This window comes from Cynocephalus volans, chromosome X (assembly GCF_027409185.1).
Source record: "Cynocephalus volans isolate mCynVol1 chromosome X, mCynVol1.pri, whole genome shotgun sequence".
Classification (NCBI taxonomy): domain Eukaryota; kingdom Metazoa; phylum Chordata; class Mammalia; order Dermoptera; family Cynocephalidae; genus Cynocephalus; species Cynocephalus volans.
The window spans coordinates 114,247,001-114,266,970 of NC_084478.1; the positions used below are offsets into that span (position 1 = coordinate 114,247,001).

Genomic DNA, 19,970 nt, shown 5'->3' on the forward strand with positions numbered 1-19,970 from the left:
GTCCAAAATCTCATCTACAAATCTTATATATCTGCTACGGGTGAGACTCCAGTTGTGACTGATGCTGAGGCAGAATTTATCCTTATCCCTGAACCTGCGAAAACAGACAGCAAATTACCAGTTTCCAAAAACAGTAGCGGGACAGGCATAGAATAGACATTACCATTCCAAATGTGGGAAATCAGAAGAAAACTAGAGTTTATGGGCCCTAAGCAGGTTTGCACCATAGTAGGGCTAATTCCATTAGATTTAAGGGATTGAAAACAGTCCTCTTTAATCATTGCTCTGCCCTCTGGACCCTCTGGGATAGCAGCATGAAACTCTCAGCCCTGGGCAGTGGGGACCTCTTCCCCAGCCTGGTTTGTTACAGAAGAGGTGGCACTAGCCATCTAGAATGGAGAAAGTGGCCTCCATCTATGGGATCAAGGAGATCATGGCCTCATCCCCCAGACCTGTGTCCCTGTTCTCAACAAGACTCTGTCTGGATTCTCCTCTTGCCATTGCTGTTTTCTCAGAGTCCTGCTGGAAGAGTGGAATCACCATAGCTTTACTGATGTCTTCCTTGGTTTCCCAGGGTCTGAAAAGTACGTGCAAGTCTGCAGCCACAGGCCGACTGGAAAACAACTTTACATCCACGTAAATACTGTCATCTTGCCCCATAACCACGGTTCAACAGATCACATAACTGTGGGAAAGGAGGGAACCCCGATAAATGCTTACCAAGGAAAAACTGTGTCCTTTTACATTCTTTTACAGCCCATGTGGTTTTAGGTCCCAACATGGCTTTGGTCCTGCTCACTCTAGCGATATTAATGAAATTTGAGAAAGAGAGAAGAAAAGTGGGGTTTGAGGTACAAGATCCTAAGTGGAATCAAGTGCATCTGATTACTCACTTCAGGAGGGACGTGAGGAAAACGGGCACTTACTGAGTGAACATCTAGGATCCAGTGGTGTGGTTTACTACGTAGACAAGCTACGGGAAGTGCCTTTACTGCTTAAATAACACATTACGAGTACCAACGTAGCTAGAAAAAATATTAAGAAGAGAAAATAACCCACCAATTTTTTTTTTAATGGTGGAATAAGCGTTAAGTCAGGTCTTTGCTGAAGAAAGCTGTCATAGCTATATCATATTGCAAAAATAGACTTGAAGTCAACGGAGATTTCTTGAGGATAAAGATAGTCCCCCTGGGATAAAATGTTCAATTCATGTGGGAGGTATTATAAATTTAAGATGACCTATACTGGGTAGGGTAGCTTCAAACTATTTAAGTCAACACTTGACTGAATGACAATAAGGAGTAGCGAAGGTCACCACCAAATATAGACATTTGCAGCCACCTGTAAGCAAGTGGCCGAAACGTAACAAGGACTTAGAAATAAAGCACCTACCAAGCTTGCTTGACGAAATGGAGTAATGCGATAATATGAACCCGGAAATTAGAGAATGTGTTTTATCCACCTGATGTATATTTATGCACATAGAACATGTACTCGGCCATCAAGCAAGATTCCAGAAGTATCAAATACATATCACATTCTCTGACTACAGTACATTTAAGAATCAATGACAAACCATGTTGTCAAAACCAAATGTTTGGGATGACACAAATCACTCTAAAGAAATAATGGGCCAAAGGACAAATCATTACAGGGACTGAAAAATATTTATTGATGCGTGAGAATAAAATTTGTGGGGCATGCGTGAGTGCTACTGAGAGAGGATTTTATGGCCCACGTGCTGATTAAAAAGATTAAAAAGAAGGAAGCCTTGATCAGGCATTTTACGGAAGACCAAGCACAAACGATCACAAAGAACAACAAGAAGCACGATTGAAGAGGTGCCACCTCGCTCAAGTCTCCTGGAAAATGCCTACTACAACCACAGTGACATACTATTTCACACCGTCGGACCAGTGAGAATTAAAAAGGTCAGACCGCATCAAATGTTGGTGACTAGTGGGGACTCACACTCTGGTATTAGGAGGACAAATTGGTCTGACCATCTTGGAGAGCAATCTGGCAATACTAATTAATGCGCAGGATGCACACACTGCTGACAGCAGCAGTTCCATTGCTGGGTACACTACCTAGTGGCCTGAACACAAGGAGACGTGTGTGGGGACATTCTTAGCAGCCCTGTGGTCTGGGTGGGGCCTCTGGAAGATCTGCAGGGACCGAAGAGACAGCTAATGGACCCTGAAGCACTGACCTGGAAGAGGGAGGGATAGCACTAGATGTAGTCTCTCGAAAATGGAAACAGGTGTTCAAACAAAGATAACTACATGAACGTTCAGAGGTGCCCTATTCTCAATAGCCAAAAGGGGGAAACAACCCAAATGCCCATCAATGGACAAATAGATAAACTAAATGTCGTCCATCCATACCATGGATTATTATTCAGCTGTGAAAAGGAAGGAAGCAAGTACCGATTCACGCTACCACGTAGATGTACCATGAGGAAAACATTACACTATGTGAAAGCCGCCAGACACAGAAGGCCATGCGTTGGGTTCCATGGGAGGGAGAGCTCCACATGGGGGAAACCTCTGTCGACAGAAAGCAGATAAGTGGTTGCCAAGAGCTATTTATTGGGAGCGTGTGTATGTGTGTGCTCGGGGGTGGGGGGACGACGAGCATGGGGAGTGAGTGCTTAACGGGTACAGGGGTTTCTTGGCGGGGTGGTGAAAATGCTTTGGAAGCAGACGGTTGTGATTGTTCCACGACATCACGAATGTACTTGACACCATGTCGTACCCGTCCCCCACCCCTCTTTCTTTATCTTGCCTGCGATGCTCGGGTCCTACAGAAGGCGAGCGCTGCCACAGAGGGAGGGCCCAGGGGCGAGAGCGTGCGGGTGCCTTGCACCTGCCCTGGCCGGCCGTTTGTAGGCCCAGGCCCGCTCCCTCGGGGTCAACTGGAGGGCAGTGACGTCACCAGTGTGCGCGGCCACGAGCCTGTTCCGGACCAATGAGGGGCCGGGTCGCGGTAGCTAGGTTACGGAGTACGGGCCAAGTACCGACATCTTGAGAGGCATCCAGTCGAGCCAGACCTCGCAGATTGATCGGTCGTCTCCAAGGCCCGGCATGCCGAGCAGGAGGACGAGCCGTCCACGGTCGTCCGGTCTCAATAGGTGCCGTGCCGCCGCTCTCGTGCCCACCGAGCCGAGCTGACATTCTCCGTGAGCCACCCGGAGCGCCTCCTGCGGGAGGGCCACTACGCCCAGTGCCCGAGTTCGTGTGCGCCGGTCTTTCTAGGTGCCATCGTCGAGTACGTGACGGCCAAGGTCTTGGAGCTGGCGAGCGACGAGGCCCGGAGGAGCAGCAGGAGATGCATCACCTTGGAGCTGTTGGACGTGGCCGTGCACAGCAACGCGCTGCTCAGTGGCTTCTTCGTGACTACAACCATCTCCCAGGTGGCCCCAGCCTAGCTGTGGACGCCTGGCACCCAGGGGGCCTCACCAGCCCACCGATCCTCCGTCTACTCCTGCTAGCCCGGCGCCAGCCCCTTCCGTCACAGCCAGCCGGGACAGCCCTGGCCTGTCTTGTGCCTTCGGCGCCTTGTGTCATTAAAGTGTTTGAAAGTACCCACAGGCTTGCTCTATAAATTTTGTGTCAGAGTGGGGTGTGAGACACCCAATGTTGGACGGACGGGCAGGGAGTGGCGAGGGTCAGGGAACAGGGAGGGCACAGGGGAGCAGACTCTCGTGGTGACAATGGGGGTTGGTGTCCCCGTGTGGGAGGTGCTGTCTGGGGCGGGGGCACAGGAGGCTGCCACGTGGACCCTGAGCTAGTCACCGGAACGATGGTGTTCATTGGGGTGGAGCTCAAGGCCAAGACTGAGGTTTCCTGGTAGGATGAATGTCAAAAGGGGTTATGTTATGGAGGGGGACGGAGCCTCAGGTGGCATGGGAGCTCAAGTCAAGGGCTCAAGTGGGGCAGGGACGTTGACTGCCAGAGAGAGGAGTGATTGATGGGTGGGAACAATGCAGAAATCCCCAAAGGCGGAACTGGGGTCACAGGGGGTCAAGAGTTTAGTTTTGGCCTTGTTCAGAGGGAGAGGCTGGGAGACGCCCTTAGCTACCGGGATACGCAAGCTGTAGCCTAGCAACAGCGCGGTCAGGCCAGGCCCCGCCTCAGATGCCGCTCTCTGCGTATCACCAGGGCGACAGGACCGTGGCAGGTGTCCCGGGGCTGCGCCCAGGAGTGGCTGTCTATGTGGCCTGTTGCCAGCTGGCGGTAGGACGCTTCCAGCAGGCGCTCTTCCACCGGCCATGGAGGAGCTGGCCCTCACTCAGGCTGTCCGCCTCTTCCTGCGACAGGAGAGTGATGCTTGCCAGGGCCTGGTCATGGAGGTGTACCTTGATGTGATTTTTCTAAGAGTTTTTGAGTGTCAGCCCTTAGATCTGTCATCCATTTTGAATGAATTTTTATACATGGTGTGAGATAGAAGTCCAAGTTCACTCTTTTGCATGTGGATATCCAGTTGTCACAGCACCATTTGTGACAGGGATTATTCTTTTCCCCCACTGAATGGTCTTGGAACCTGTACTGAAAATCGACTATACACAGATATCAGGGTTAATTTCTGACTCTAAATCACGCATTTATTATGTTACTTTAATCTACGGACATGTCTACATCGAGGGTCACTTGTGGGCCAAACAAAGTGCTAGGGATTGGAGATATAAAGACGGATAGCCTTAGTAGATTCTCCTGTGGTTATTATCAACTGACTGTTCTCTTGTTCAGTGGCTGAGAAAGTTGAAAATGTGGCTTTGGCCCAGGAGAGCCTCATTGTCGTAGAGACGTCCAGCTGTGGGAGTGAATGACTCTGAACCACCCACGCTCACCTCCTCCATGACCCGGGCAAGGATTAGAACAGACAGCGCTGAGCAACGCTTCCATACCACTGTTTGGTCATCATGGCCTACTTAGGGTCCGATGGCTATAAACAGTTGTGCGAGCTTGACTACAGCTCATCTGGCTTGGATCTCAGAGTTCCAGACCTTCAAAGGTAACTGGGCAAAATGTGCCTGCTTCTGGTAGAGGCCCCTATTATCTTGGAGGAGTGAGTGTACTCGGGATGAAAGGAATAAGGACCCTCGGGCCTAAAGCAGTGGGAGAGGCAAGGAATGTGAGCCCGCGGTCCCTGAGCCAATCAGAGAGGGCCGTGATGGGGTCTGGGAAGGTGAGTTCGGCTAGGACATCATGAAGCCCCTGTTCCTGGGGTGAGGTCCTAAGTAGAGGGAAGACATGGGGGAACGGGCCTGCAAGGCTAAAGCGGAGGTAGGGGCTGGGAAATGAGGCCCGGTGTAAGAACCCAAATGCCCCAAGGGATCACACCCTGATCACATAAGTCCTTCTCGGCCACACCCCATCATGGCGCTGGTTGCCCTTTCCTTCCGTATTCTCCTTCCTACCGGCGCGAATCGTACACCAATCAGCTCACCCCCCAAGCCCCATGCGGTATGCTAAGTAGGGACTGTATCTTAAGCCAATCAGCTTTCCCTAAAAACCCTATGTATATGTTTGTGTGCCGCCTAATAAACGAGCCCTCTCCGGTGGGTCATCAACTGGTGTCGACTCGTCCTTTCACCCGGACACCTCGGCCAATGATAGGGGTGGGGGCGGGGGCGGGCGGGGCCTGCTCCGGGCCTTGTAAGTGCGGGTTTCTGCGCGGGAACGCACACCACGAAGGCAGTGAGCAGCTCTCTCCACCCCAGGGGCATCCTTCAGGCGTCTTCAAGCCCTCAGGTGAGGTGGTGCGGTCCCGCTGGGGCCAGAGGACGATGGGGACGGGAGCACGCAGGGACTCCGTGGCGGGGCTGTCGCGCCTTCGGGAGCCCTAGGGGCCCGGATTTGGAGTTGGCTTTTCCCGTCAGCGCCGCGGGGCGAGACTCGTGCCTTTGTCTGCCCTCGGCGCGCCTCCTGTGCGAGATGCCGAGCCCTCCCGGGGGTCGGGCCCTGGAAGGCCCAAGGGGCGGACCCCCAAAGCGGCCGGCCGGTCCGCGGAAGAAGTGCAGGTCGGAGGCTTCGAGGACGAAGCGGAGTTGAGGGCTCGCCCGGAATGGGCCCTCTGGGCCTGGCCCCTCGCTCCCTCCCCTCCCGTGGCCCTTCGGCCGGGCGCCCGACCAGGATGACAGTTATTTTCCAATGAAAGCAAGATGCTCCTGTCAAAGTGGCCTGTGCGCCCGGCCCTGTTATTTGTTTGTCCCGGTTTCCCCAGCTTTGAGGTTGGCTTCTGAGCGCTTGGCACGGGAGGGTCATAGGGTAAGGTCAACTGAATGGAGGGGACGTGTTTGAAACTACTGGCCGCTTGGGGGCGTCTCTGTTCTACTCTGGTCGCTAGACGTGTCTCGCCCCACCAGGGTGGGAACAGACATGAGCAGGAGAGCTCCGCCTTCCGGTTTCTGGGGTCTCTTATTCTTTGTTCTGGACAAACCTAGAATGTTCAGAGGCCGCCGCAAGGCATTTCATCAGGTCCACAGCAAGACTCTTCTGAGCCTTGTCTCCTTGCCTCGCCCTTGACAGAGAAAACGTGGTGAAATAAGACTCTGTGTATTTAGCGTATCCCATTCTGCTGAAGTCGTGAGTCTGATCCTAATTAGCTGCCCCTTCTTACAGTGTTTACAAACCGCTGCCCCAAGGGGCTAGTATAGGACGAGTAACCAGTTACGACCGGATTAAATCCTCTCCCCTCTCTTATTGCAGCACCTTAATCTACTGTTTGGGGGCATTTAAAATGGAAAGAAATTAGTACAACTTCGGCCACCCCTTTTTGTGTGCTGCTCCCCATCCTCCAAGAAAAATGCCGTCGCCACCCCACCCCCCCCCACCCCCCGGTAATTGAACAGACAGCGAAGATTCTTAGATAGTGCTGTCATCTATTAGAAAATCATTGACTGGTTGAACCAAGTTTTTATTATATTCTTCGACCCCTAATTGTTCCTGTGCTTCTCTTACCTCCATTGTACCTTTGCTGTGATTTTAAAAGAGTCGGACATGTTGGCTCCGGGTTTCTAGAGCGTCTTGGTTTCTAGTGTATCCTGATCTCAGGGCATTTTCTGCTTATCAGAATAGGGGTATTGAAGTGAATTTCAAAGTAATGAAAATAGAATTCTTCTAAGATGCGCTGGTGTTTTCCTGTGGAAGATCAGTAGGTAAAATATACATGACTATTACGTTTGAACATTTATGACTGTTACTACTTTGTCTGACGATAGTTCTGCCAGGGAAGTTTCTTAAAAGAAATTGTTTTCGGTCTTTCTTTTAGTCAAGATGAGTGATAAGCCAGACTTGTCGGAGGTGGAGAAGTTTGACAAGTCAAAACTGAAGAAAACTCATACCGAGGAAAAAAATACTCTTCCCTCAAAGGAAAGTAAGTCATGGAGGGTTTCTAGCTGAGACAGACAATGGTGAAAGTTGGTATCTTCAGTGAATAAACCTATCTTCTAGTAATTTTTACTATCGAGGAAGTAATTATTAGAGTACCATTTTATTTTATGCAGCCATGACAACTATCAAAGAGTTGTCTCCTTCTTTGGATTATATAAATGGTTCGCACATGATAGGCCCTAGTAGTAATGGGGAAGTAAAAACCACTTCCCTGTTGGAAAATTACTAAAACACACATTGAAACCAATCTTAAACATTGGACTTAGCACTAGAAAAACCTTACTTCTGTCTACTTTTAGTTATTTGGCATTTTTCTGCATCTAGAAATTTGAGTCCATTATCTCATGCCTAAAGAACCATGCCAGCTCTGCGGTCTGGGCCTTCTCCAATCTGATGACAAGATAGGGATGCAGAACGAGTTTCGATCTTGGGTGCACTTGAGGCTCCCAGACTTAAGGGATCAGTTTTGCCCTCCAGAGTAACAGACAGCTGGAGAAACTCCAAGCATATTCACAACAGCTGAGGGGCATTTTCTGTCATGTGTGCGTTATTTGAGAGTTCCGAAATTAGTGAAAATTATCTCAAAGTGTATAACTTCCAAATGGTATCGTCAGAGATAAACGTGAGCAAAATGCTTCACTTCCTCCTCGGTCTCAAATAATCTATCGAAAAACTGTCAACAACACAAATCTGCCTCTCGAATGAAAGCAAAAACCAAAAAAACTGCAATTGAAGTAGATTCTAATGAATGTTCGAGTGGTAAACATGCACACACGTGCACACATGCACCCCGCTGTGAGCATTTGTGGTTAGTGCCTTAGCATTCTCAATTAAAAGCATGTATGGCAGCCTTCCATGACTTACCTAAAGCTGTTTTGTAAGAAACTGAATTAAATCTTAGGAAAATACTCTTAGTGATATATATATTTTTTGTTTTGTTTTTTTTTTTCCCCTCAGCGATCCAGCAGGAGAAACAGTGTGCTCAGACATCGTAAAACGGGATCTCCTCCCAAGAGGAAATTTCAACATTGCCCGAGAGCCTTGGTTTTATGCTTGTTTTTTGCAAACCGTTGTGTTTGTAGCGATTTTAGGCATCTTCTGCTGTCCTCTCATTTCTATTCCCTGGCTAAAAGGTCAGGTGGAACCAAAGTTTCCTGAAGTGTGCTTTCAAACTTGCCGTTGGTGTGTAAATTCCAGATGGCAGATGTTGCGAATAATCTCACCAGTGTTGACCCTTGTGTGTGTAGCCCTTTCACCCCCAGCAGGATAAGCCAGGTTTAACCTTCTGCAATGGGTGCCTCCATTGCTTCATTATCTTCATGAAGTTGCATGCTTCTGCAGCTTCTCACAGTTTGTTTTTATTTCCAATGTAGTAATGAAATAATAAATACAGTCATTATCTGGCGGCTCTCGACTTCATTTCTTCTAAGGAAGGAAAAGTACACAAGGGTACCCTTTTTCGCCAAACAAAACGGTTGAAGGAAAACCTCTTCAGCAGTGGACTAAGCCCCTTATCTCAGAGTGAAGAAAGACAAACACAGGGTCTGAAGTGACCCACTCAAGCTGAAAAAGAACTGAAATTCAAGCTGGGCTGTCTTGCCTTCTGGAAAGTGTTTTCCGACTGAATGGGAGGGGGCACCTAAGCTTGGGGTTGGATGGAAAGGGCGCGGGAGGCACTTGTTAACACGCACTGTACTGAGCACATCACATCTTCAGTTGAGCGTCAACTCAGATATCTGATGCCCACTGATGACCTGTAACACTGAACCTCTGATCTGGTTCTTCTACTGAACAGAATTTACTGTCTCCTGAAGCAAGCATTTTTGGTTTCATGGTGAGCATAAGTGCTGTGGACCATATGGTGTTCCCCCACCCCCACCACACCAAATTCATATTTTGAAGGTCTACCCCTCAATGCGACTCTACCCGGAGATAGACTTTTTAGGAAGTCATTAAGGTTAAATGAGGCTACAAGGGCTGGGCCCCTCTGTGATCTATTACTATAGGTATCTTCCCACCATAAGGGATTATACCGTCCATACCTATTTGCAACCTCAACTATTATCTTACCTCCCTCTTTCTAGGGGCTCACATCCTTAAATACTCACTGGGGTTACAGAAAGTGGAAGGTGTTTTCTCTGCTCTAGCACAAATTTCCACAAGCAAAACAGTAGGTGGGTCAACTAAGGTAAAGTGTGGTTGAGGTGACACAATCTCAGAGCTTAGGGTAACCAGAAGATTTGAGCCCTGGAGGTCACCATGTTGGTCATCACTACCTTACCATCTGCCTGAAGCAATTGCCCAGTAGAGTCACTCAGTCCCTTACACTGACATGCTGCTTACACGCTTCCCTGCCTGCCTGTAACTTCTATGCCATAATCCTAGGAGAGCATGCTGGAGACCCATACAGCGTGGTTAATCCATCCTCCAGTATTTGAAGTCAGCTGTTGTTTTCCTGCCCCCATACGTCCAAGTCTCCTCCAGCTGACCTTTTCAGAGCATTTGGACCCAAGTTACACAGATGGGGACCCATAACGGTTGCACTTTAGATGGACGGACACAAGTTTAGCCATTATCAGGTCCCTGGATCCCGATTCTGTCATCCAGCCCATTTGCTCTCCTTTCAGTTTGCCATTTGCAGCTTGATAAAGATGCTGTACGTCCACGACAGACTCAGTAACGTGTGCATTAGCACACTAATCCAGCTCAAGATTAGGCCCATTTCAGATGCCTAAAGGAAAGCATGTCAGGTGAGCTGGGGATGGGACGAAAACTCCCAGTTTTTAGTTGCACCTGGTAACCGTCATTTTTTTTTTAAAGGATTGATTCCTCCCAGGGCAGTGTAAATGATAAACTGAGTGGGAGCAAGTGAGAGGTATGTGGTGGGAGGGGAAGTCACATAGTTTCTAAGTGAACGCTCCTACAGAAATAAGACGGGAAGAACGATTGCTCACTGGAAGTAGTTTTGCCCTGCATTTCTCAAGTAAATCACATGGGCCTAATCTTGTAGTGAGTGACTAGGTTCACTTGTCTTTCCAAGCAGAGGGAGGTTTTTTTCCCAAGCATCCGGGATTGAGGTTTCAGAGCCCTGAATCCATTTATTATTTGCAAAACCAACCATCCGAAGGTCTTCTTGTAGCAGTTACATTTACGGGAAAAAAGAAAAGCCTGGAGTTAAGTGGATTTTCTTATGCATGTCTACATCTTTTGAAAATACCTGGTCCATGCTTTGACACCTGTATCCTGTCAGTGTACATAGGCCGACATGTCCTTAATTGCAAAGAACAGAAAATGGCAAAAAGCTGGAAAGCCATAATATATATGCTGCAAGTTAATCCAAAGACAAAAATCAGCCAAATCGTATGTCACGACGACTTCATCTTTGCAAAGGGTCAAAAACCTCATTTAGTGTCATCACTTAAAATTCTCAAGAAACTGCACAGGCAAGTGAGTTTTAGGAATGCCCTAGAATGTAACCATCGCATATTCACACCTGAGAAAAATATCTTGCCCTTCGTCTCTCAAATGCATAGGAATATGTTTGAACCTTGCCTTGGGAAGTTTCAACCGGTATGATCTCGGGCAAGTGACAATCTATTGTGGTTCAGTTTCTTCATCCATAGAAATGGAGATGATAACACTGTTTCCTTCAAGGGGATGTGGTGAAAAGTAGTTGAGGTACTCCCCGTCAAGTGCTTAGCACAATGCTGGCACAGTCGCCAAGCACGCCATGTCCGAGGTCACCAAGGCCAAGCTCAGGTTCCCCATGAGCACCTGAGCTGCCTCCCGCCCCCGAGCATCGCCCCCGAAGGCTGTTTTCAGAGCCACCCCAGTCGGCCCGTAAATCCTGGAGCCCTCCGAAGGTGTGCCCGTGGCAGTTTGAGGGCAGGGGTCAGGGGGCGTGCTGCCAATGTGTATTAGTCTTCCTTTTTTTATTTCTTCCTTCCTTATAGTTAAAGTGTACGACACGATGGCTCTGGCTCGTACGCATATACATAGTGAAGAGATTACTACAGTCAAACAAATGACCATCTTCATCACCTTCTACCCTTGTATGCTAAGAGAATCTAAAATCTACTGTCTTGGTAAAGTTTCAGAATCAAACACAACATTATTAACAATAGTCGTCCTGCTGTACTTTGGATCTCCAGACGTATTCATTGGCCCAATTCCTGATTTGTACCCCTTGACCTCCTTGTTCCCATTTGCTCCTCTCCCTGCAGTGGGTAGTTTTCTGGCAGGTGGCAGGTGGCTTGCTGCTGGCTTCCCAGCATTCTTTACTGTGAACCACATTGTCAACACTAATATAACTGTCCTTCATTGTTTTTATTATACATAACGCTCGAGTTTGTATATCATATAATTGGATCGATTTCTGTAATTTATATGTGCACAAGTGTATGGAAGTCCTGTGATTGAATTAAATTACCACAGAATCTTTTGATTTTAAAACATTGCCACATAATCGATTCCCTTTTCCTCTGTTAGGAGTTTTCATTGAAAAGTAAATTTGAAAGCATTTAGAAAAAGTTTTTTTTTTTACACAGGAGCTCTAATATGTAGTCACCAGTTCTAAAATGTGCTCTCCTTTTCAGCATCTAAGAGTTTTGCATAGATTTATTTTACACTTTACACAGGTTGCATATTTAAAAATATCCCCTATCGGTTAGTTTTCACTATGAAAACCTGGGCTTTTCCACTTTTTGTTCCAGATTCATTGAGGGTTTTAAATAAGGACTGGATGTAGGGGATGGGCAGCCAGGTCCCTTGACGTCCAGGAGCGCTAGTCACCAGTTCGTAGTAACTAGCTGCTAGGAACTAGTTGCTAGTTACTAGTAAAGTAGTGACTTCAGTTTCTAGAAAGCCTAGGAATAAGTACTGTTGTGGAACTCTTGGATTTAATTTTTTCTATGCTGTGTTTTGTTTCCTCACGTGTGTTTCTAATGGGCTAAGTAATAAAGTTAATGCGGAAAAAAAGGTTGACTGGAGTGTTATCGTCCTGTTAATACTCTATTCCGCATATAGATGCTTAGGATGTGTTATTTATTTTAAAGTTTTAATAATATATTTTATTTAATCCAACATAGCAAAATTATAATTTCTATATGTAATGAATATCAACAGTTTGTCAATTACGTAAGCGCTGACTCTTCCCTTCAGTTGGTTTTCTCTGCAAACCGCACCAGGAGGTGCCACATTTTCGTCCATCAACTACTGAAGAAAGTAGTCATGCGTTCTGTTCCCTTCTAGTCCTCAAACCCAGTCGTCCCTTGTCCCACAGACATTTCATCTGTGTCAGTCCCATTTTGTTCCCTGTCTACAATTCCCAACGTCATTTTGGTGCTTTGCTGATGTTTCTACTTGATTTCTGAATTTCCAAACGGAAACCACAAACACCCATAGCGCAGTCATCATTTCCTAATCGTGTTGATTTCTTAAAATCACTTTTCCTTAGAGGATATGTAGGAGATCAGTACTCACGGAAAACTCTAGAAAATTATTTTAGGCCACACAGAACAAAAAGCAACAGAAGAACAGAAAATTTACTCGGATTTTGAGGAAGCCACAAATAGCACGATAAATTAAGTGGTTACAGGTCTTTCGGGTCATCTGAGGCGGCTCTGAAAAGAGCCTTTGGGGGGCCGTGCCCGGGGGCAGGAGGCGGCTCATGTGCTCATGGTGAACCTGAGCACAGCCCTGGTGCCCTCGGTCACGGCATGCTTGCGGAGCTCCCCGGTCAGCAGCAGGTGCACAGCGGCCTGGATGTCCTGTGAGGTGAGGGTGCAGCGCTGGTTGTAACGGGCCAGGCGGCCGGCCTCTTCGGCGAGGCGCTCGAAGAGGTCGCTAATGCACGAGTCCATGACGTTCACGGCCTGCTGGGACAGGCTGAGGCCGTCGTGGACCAGCTTCAGAACCCTGGGGAAATAGGTGGCGAAACTGTCCTCGCCGCGGCGGCCGCGGCGGCAGCGGGTGTGACGGCGGCTGCGGCGGCGATGGCGCCTGGGCTTCTTCTGTTTCAGGGCCGTCGGAGCGCCCTTCTCAGGCGCCTGGGTGCTGACACCTTCCTCCGGAGACGGGGCAGAGGCAGGCTCCGCCATCCCTCAGGCAACCCCCAAGAGCTAGGAGGCACCGACGATGGCGCTGCTGCCAGGCGGGGAGCCCTTTTTATAGTCGCTGCCTTGCCTCACGTCATGCGTGACCTCGACTTCTGACTGGGTGTCAGGGCACACAGGGAGCGCGTGAGTGAGCCTAGCGGAGTGCGCTGGGACTGCACGGTCCTCCTGCTGGCGGTCCCTCCACCAATCACAGTGAGCGTCTGGAGCCCTGCAAGCTGCCTGTCTGGTCCCATACAGAAATTCACAGCAAGAGAACCCACACAGGAAGGCTGTGGCACGGCCAGCAGAGGGCTCCTGGACGTGGAGATGTGTCGGTCCACCTCCCGCCTCCGGTTCTGATCGAAACCCTCAATGAATCAGGATAACGGAGTAAAAAACTACCGTTTGTAAAGAGTGAAATCAAACACAACTGGGGTATTTAGACCTACATAAGAAAATTCAGCATTTACCAGGTTTGTAGTCACACTCCTAATGATACTTAGATCCGAAAAAGTACCCTACATTCTAGCATTGCTGAATACATAGAACAGCCCTTGATTGAAAGAGAAAAAAGGTATTGGTCTAATTTTGCAGTAAGTCACCCAAAAGGTAAGAGACAGTCAAGAAATAGTTTAAAATCACGTGCTTTTCAAAAATCGGACAGTTCGAGAAAATTTATTCCTTAAATGTATTTGTGCAAAAATGAACCCCAAATACGGAACCAGTACAGAATGAAGAAGAATTAGAGAAATGGAGGTCATCAAGGAACTTGTCACCATTACAAAGAAAGAAAGAAAGAAAGAGAGAGAGAGAGAGAGAGAGAGAGACAGAGAGAGAGAGAAAGAAAGAAAGAAAGAAAGAAAGAAAGAAAGAAAGAAAGAAAGAAAGAAAGAAAGAAAGAAAGAAAGAAAGAAAGAAAGAAAGAAAGAAAGAAAGAAAGAAAGAAAGAAAGAGAAAGAAAGACAATAAACAACCATACAGCACAATTCACAGTAAATGAGCCCTCAGGCAAAGAATCACACCCATTCCATCAGGAGCTGCTTCCACCTCAACTCCAAGGCTGAAGAGTCCAGGAAAATTTTGATTGGCTCTCTTGGGAAACCCGGTTCCATGGTGAGCCGGTGGCTATGACTCCGTGGCTACAGGTTCCTCATTGCCTGACTGAGAACAGACTGGGGCTTGAGCTGCTCTGGTTGGACCTTCCATCATCCCTATTATGCATAAATGCAAGTCATGAAGGTTTGTGCTTTCTAAACCCAAAGATTATAGACTGGAGAGGAACATAACTGGATAAAACTGAACGAGTTAAAATAGTAACTTCAGTTTCTAGAAAGCCTAGGGATAGGTATTGCTTCTTGAAATTTTCTCCTTAGTTATTTCTGTGATCGGTTGGGTCCTCCTTTGTGTTTCTGTATGTACTCCATAATACTGAGAATGCCGAAAAACGTTTGATGCAGGATGTTTGTCCTGCTCCTACTATGTTCCCCATATGGATGCTTACAGTTCGTTATTTATTCTCCATGAGTTTGAGGATTCCAGCACCGGCCAGAAATTAAAAAAAAAACAAATGTATATATAAATATATATATATATATATATATATATGTATATATTTGTATGTACACACATATATATTCATTTTTACATGTATACAGACACATATGTATATGTGTATGTGTATATGTGTGTTTGTGTGTGTGTGTATATATACTATGTGTGTGTGTGTGTGTGTGTGTGTGACTGTGGATATATATTTGAGGACTGAAACACAGGAGAGAAATAACTGAGTCAAAAATGTCAAGAAACAATATCTAATCCACCTTCTTTAGAAACTGAAGTTACTAGTTTAATTCATTCAGATTTTACCAATTCTGTTCATTGCCAGGCAATATAATGTGTGTGGAAATATATATACATTTTTTTTTTTTAGAAAGGTAAAACCTCATGTTTTGCGTCTATGTGCAATGGGGATGATGGGAGGGACCTGTTGGATGAGGTGTCCCAGGCTGAACCAATTAGAAGCCTCCTGAAATGTTTGGACTTGCAGTTGAGGGGAATTGTGTCATTAAATAGGTCTGAGTCCTTGACTGCTGTTTGTTGTTTTGTTTGAATGGTTTTATGCTTTTAATCATGTTGATTTACAGATATTATATTAGTTTCTAAAGCTGTCGTAAATAAATTCGAGAGTCTCGGTGACTTAAAAAATATATATTTATCATCTCACAGTTCTGGATGCCAAATAGCCCCTCTTCATAAGCACACCAGTCATATTGGGTTAGGACCGACCCTCACGACTTCACTTTAAACACAGTTACCTCTATAGAGACTATCTCCAAAATAGGGTCACCTCCTGAAGTACTGGGGGGTCACAAGGTCAACACAAGAATTTTGAGAGGGTACAATTCAATAAAGAATACTAAGCTTTCTGCCCCTCCAAAAAATTAATGTACTTCCATGAAAAATACATTCACACCTTCCCTACAGCCCCCAAATCTTAACCCATTGCAGTTCAACTTTAAGTCCAAAATCTCATCTACAAATCTTATATATCTGCTACGGGTGAGACTCCAGTTGTGACTGATGCTGAGGCAGAATTTATCCTTATCCCTGAACCTGCGAAAACAGACAGCAAATTACCAGTTTCCAAAAACAGTAGCGGGACAGGCATAGAATAGACATTACCATTCCAAATGTGGGAAATCAGAAGAAAACTAGAGTTTATGGGCCCTAAGCAGGTTTGCACCATAGTAGGGCTAATTCCATTAGATTTAAGGGATTGAAAACAGTCCTCTTTAATCATTGCTCTGCCCTCTGGACCCTCTGGGATAGCAGCATGAAACTCTCAGCCCTGGGCAGTGGGGACCTCTTCCCCAGCCTGGTTTGTTACAGAAGAGGTGGCACTAGCCATCTAGAATGGAGAAAGTGGCCTCCATCTATGGGATCAAGGAGATCATGGCCTCATCCCCCAGACCTGTGTCCCTGTTCTCAACAAGACTCTGTCTGGATTCTCCTCTTGCCATTGCTGTTTTCTCAGAGTCCTGCTGGAAGAGTGGAATCACCATAGCTTTACTGATGTCTTCCTTGGTTTCCCAGGGTCTGAAAAGTACGTGCAAGTCTGCAGCCACAGGCCGACTGGAAAACAACTTTACATCCACGTAAATACTGTCATCTTGCCCCATAACCACGGTTCAACAGATCACATAACTGTGGGAAAGGAGGGAACCCCGATAAATGCTTACCAAGGAAAAACTGTGTCCTTTTACATTCTTTTACAGCCCATGTGGTTTTAGGTCCCAACATGGCTTTGGTCCTGCTCACTCTAGCGATATTAATGAAATTTGAGAAAGAGAGAAGAAAAGTGGGGTTTGAGGTACAAGATCCTAAGTGGAATCAAGTGCATCTGATTACTCACTTCAGGAGGGACGTGAGGAAAACGGGCACTTACTGAGTGAACATCTAGGATCCAGTGGTGTGGTTTACTACGTAGACAAGCTACGGGAAGTGCCTTTACTGCTTAAATAACACATTACGAGTACCAACGTAGCTAGAAAAAATATTAAGAAGAGAAAATAACCCACCAATTTTTTTTTTAATGGTGGAATAAGCGTTAAGTCAGGTCTTTGCTGAAGAAAGCTGTCATAGCTATATCATATTGCAAAAATAGACTTGAAGTCAACGGAGATTTCTTGAGGATAAAGATAGTCCCCCTGGGATAAAATGTTCAATTCATGTGGGAGGTATTATAAATTTAAGATGACCTATACTGGGTAGGGTAGCTTCAAACTATTTAAGTCAACACTTGACTGAATGACAATAAGGAGTAGCGAAGGTCACCACCAAATATAGACATTTGCAGCCACCTGTAAGCAAGTGGCCGAAACGTAACAAGGACTTAGAAATAAAGCACCTACCAAGCTTGCTTGACGAAATGGAGTAATGCGATAATATGAACCCGGAAATTAGAGAATGTGTTTTATCCACCTGATGTATATTTATGCACATAGAACATGTACTCGGCCATCAAGCAAGATTCCAGAAGTATCAAATACATATCACATTCTCTGACTACAGTACATTTAAGAATCAATGACAAACCATGTTGTCAAAACCAAATGTTTGGGATGACACAAATCACTCTAAAGAAATAATGGGCCAAAGGACAAATCATTACAGGGACTGAAAAATATTTATTGATGCGTGAGAATAAAATTTGTGGGGCATGCGTGAGTGCTACTGAGAGAGGATTTTATGGCCCACGTGCTGATTAAAAAGATTAAAAAGAAGGAAGCCTTGATCAGGCATTTTACGGAAGACCAAGCACAAACGATCACAAAGAACAACAAGAAGCACGATTGAAGAGGTGCCACCTCGCTCAAGTCTCCTGGAAAATGCCTACTACAACCACAGTGACATACTATTTCACACCGTCGGACCAGTGAGAATTAAAAAGGTCAGACCGCATCAAATGTTGGTGACTAGTGGGGACTCACACTCTGGTATTAGGAGGACAAATTGGTCTGACCATCTTGGAGAGCAATCTGGCAATACTAATTAATGCGCAGGATGCATACACTGCTGACAGCAGCAGTTCCATTGCTGGGTACACTACCTAGTGGCCTGAACACAAGGAGACGTGTGTGGGGACATTCTTAGCAGCCCTGTGGTCTGGGTGGGGCCTCTGGAAGATCTGCAGGGACCGAAGAGACAGCTAATGGACCCTGAAGCACTGACCTGGAAGAGGGAGGGATAGCACTAGATGTAGTCTCTCGAAAATGGAAACAGGTGTTCAAACAAAGATAACTACATGAACGTTCAGAGGTGCCCTATTCTCAATAGCCAAAAGGGGGAAACAACCCAAATGCCCATCAATGGACAAATAGATAAACTAAACGTCGTCCATCCATACCATGGATTATTATTCAGCTGTGAAAAGGAAGGAAGCAAGTACCGATTCACGCTACCACGTAGATGTACCATGAGGAAAACATTACACTATGTGAAAGCCGCCAGACACAGAAGGCCATGCGTTGGGTTCCATGGGAGGGAGAGCTCCACATGGGGGAAACCTCTGTCGACAGAAAGCAGATAAGTGGTTGCCAAGAGCTATTTATTGGGAGCGTGTGTATGTGTGTGCTCGGGGGTGGGGGGACGACGAGCATGGGGAGTGAGTGCTTAACGGGTACAGGGGTTTCTTGGCGGGGTGGTGAAAATGCTTTGGAAGCAGACGGTTGTGATTGTTCCACGACATCACGAATGTACTTGACACCATGTCGTACCCGTCCCCCACCCCTCTTTCTTTATCTTGCCTGCGATGCTCGGGTCCTACAGAAGGCGAGCGCTGCCACAGAGGGAGGGCCCAGGGGCGAGAGCGTGCGGGTGCCTTGCACCTGCCCTGGCCGGCCGTTTGTAGGCCCAGGCCCGCTCCCTCGGGGTCAACTGGAGGGCAGTGACGTCACCAGTGTGCGCGGCCACGAGCCTGTTCCGGACCAATGAGGGGCCGGGTCGCGGTAGCTAGGTTACGGAGTACGGGCCAAGTACCGACATCTTGAGAGGCATCCAGTCGAGCCAGACCTCGCAGATTGATCGGTCGTCTCCAAGGCCCGGCATGCCGAGCAGGAGGACGAGCCGTCCACGGTCGTCCGGTCTCAATAGGTGCCGTGCCGCCGCTCTCGCGCCCACCGAGCCGAGCTGACATTCTCCGTGAGCCACCCGGAGCGCCTCCTGCGGGAGGGCCACTACGCCCAGTGCCCGAGTTCGTGTGCGCCGGTCTTTCTAGGTGCCATCGTCGAGTACGTGACGGCCAAGGTCTTGGAGCTGGCGAGCGACGAGGCCCGGAGGAGCAGCAGGAGATGCATCACCTTGGAGCTGTTGGACGTGGCCGTGCACAGCAACGCGCTGCTCAGTGGCTTCTTCGTGACTACAACCATCTCCCAGGTGGCCCCAGCCTAGCTGTGGACGCCTGGCACCCAGGGGGCCTCACCAGCCCACCGATCCTCCGTCTACTCCTGCTAGCCCGGCGCCAGCCCCTTCCGTCACAGCCAGCCGGGACAGCCCTGGCCTGTCTTGTGCCTTCGGCGCCTTGTGTCATTAAAGTGTTTGAAAGTACCCACAGGCTTGCTCTATAAATTTTGTGTCAGAGTGGGGTGTGAGACACCCAATGTTGGACGGACGGGCAGGGAGTGGCGAGGGTCAGGGAACAGGGAGGGCACAGGGGAGCAGACTCTCGTGGTGACAATGGGGGTTGGTGTCCCTGTGTGGGAGGTGCTGTCTGGGGCGGGGGCACAGGAGGCTGCCACGTGGACCCTGAGCTAGTCACCGGAACGATGGTGTTCATTGGGGTGGAGCTCAAGGCCAAGACTGAGGTTTCCTGGTAGGATGAATGTCAAAAGGGGTTATGTTATGGAGGGGGACGGAGCCTCAGGTGGCATGGGAGCTCAAGTCAAGGGCTCAAGTGGGGCAGGGACGTTGACTGCCAGAG

At 47.7% G+C, this 19,970-nt stretch overlaps 4 protein-coding genes across 4 annotated transcripts; 3 read left to right on the forward strand and 1 right to left on the reverse strand.

The window, feature by feature from the left end:
* Positions 1-2,970: 2,970 nt before the first annotated feature.
* On the forward strand, positions 2,971-3,430 carry LOC134368247 (histone H2A-Bbd type 2/3-like). The gene is made up of 2 exons (XM_063084793.1): positions 2,971-3,015; positions 3,134-3,430. Exons 1-2 carry the CDS (start codon positions 2,971-2,973, stop codon positions 3,428-3,430), a joined length of 342 nt encoding a protein of 113 aa, XP_062940863.1.
* Positions 3,431-7,280: 3,850 nt separating this feature from the next.
* On the forward strand, positions 7,281-8,392 carry LOC134367521 (thymosin beta-15A). The gene is made up of 2 exons (XM_063084262.1): positions 7,281-7,380; positions 8,355-8,392. The coding sequence occupies exons 1-2, from the start codon at positions 7,281-7,283 to the stop codon at positions 8,390-8,392; spliced, it is 138 nt and encodes a 45-aa protein (XP_062940332.1).
* A 4,671-nt stretch (positions 8,393-13,063) lies between these two features.
* On the reverse strand, positions 13,064-13,495 carry LOC134368248 (histone H2B-like). The gene has a single exon (XM_063084794.1). It carries the CDS (start codon positions 13,493-13,495, stop codon positions 13,064-13,066), a length of 432 nt encoding a protein of 143 aa, XP_062940864.1.
* A 5,486-nt stretch (positions 13,496-18,981) lies between these two features.
* Positions 18,982-19,441, forward strand: LOC134368249 (histone H2A-Bbd type 2/3-like). The gene is made up of 2 exons (XM_063084796.1): positions 18,982-19,026; positions 19,145-19,441. The coding sequence occupies exons 1-2, from the start codon at positions 18,982-18,984 to the stop codon at positions 19,439-19,441; spliced, it is 342 nt and encodes a 113-aa protein (XP_062940866.1).
* The last annotated feature ends 529 nt before the right edge of the window (positions 19,442-19,970 follow it).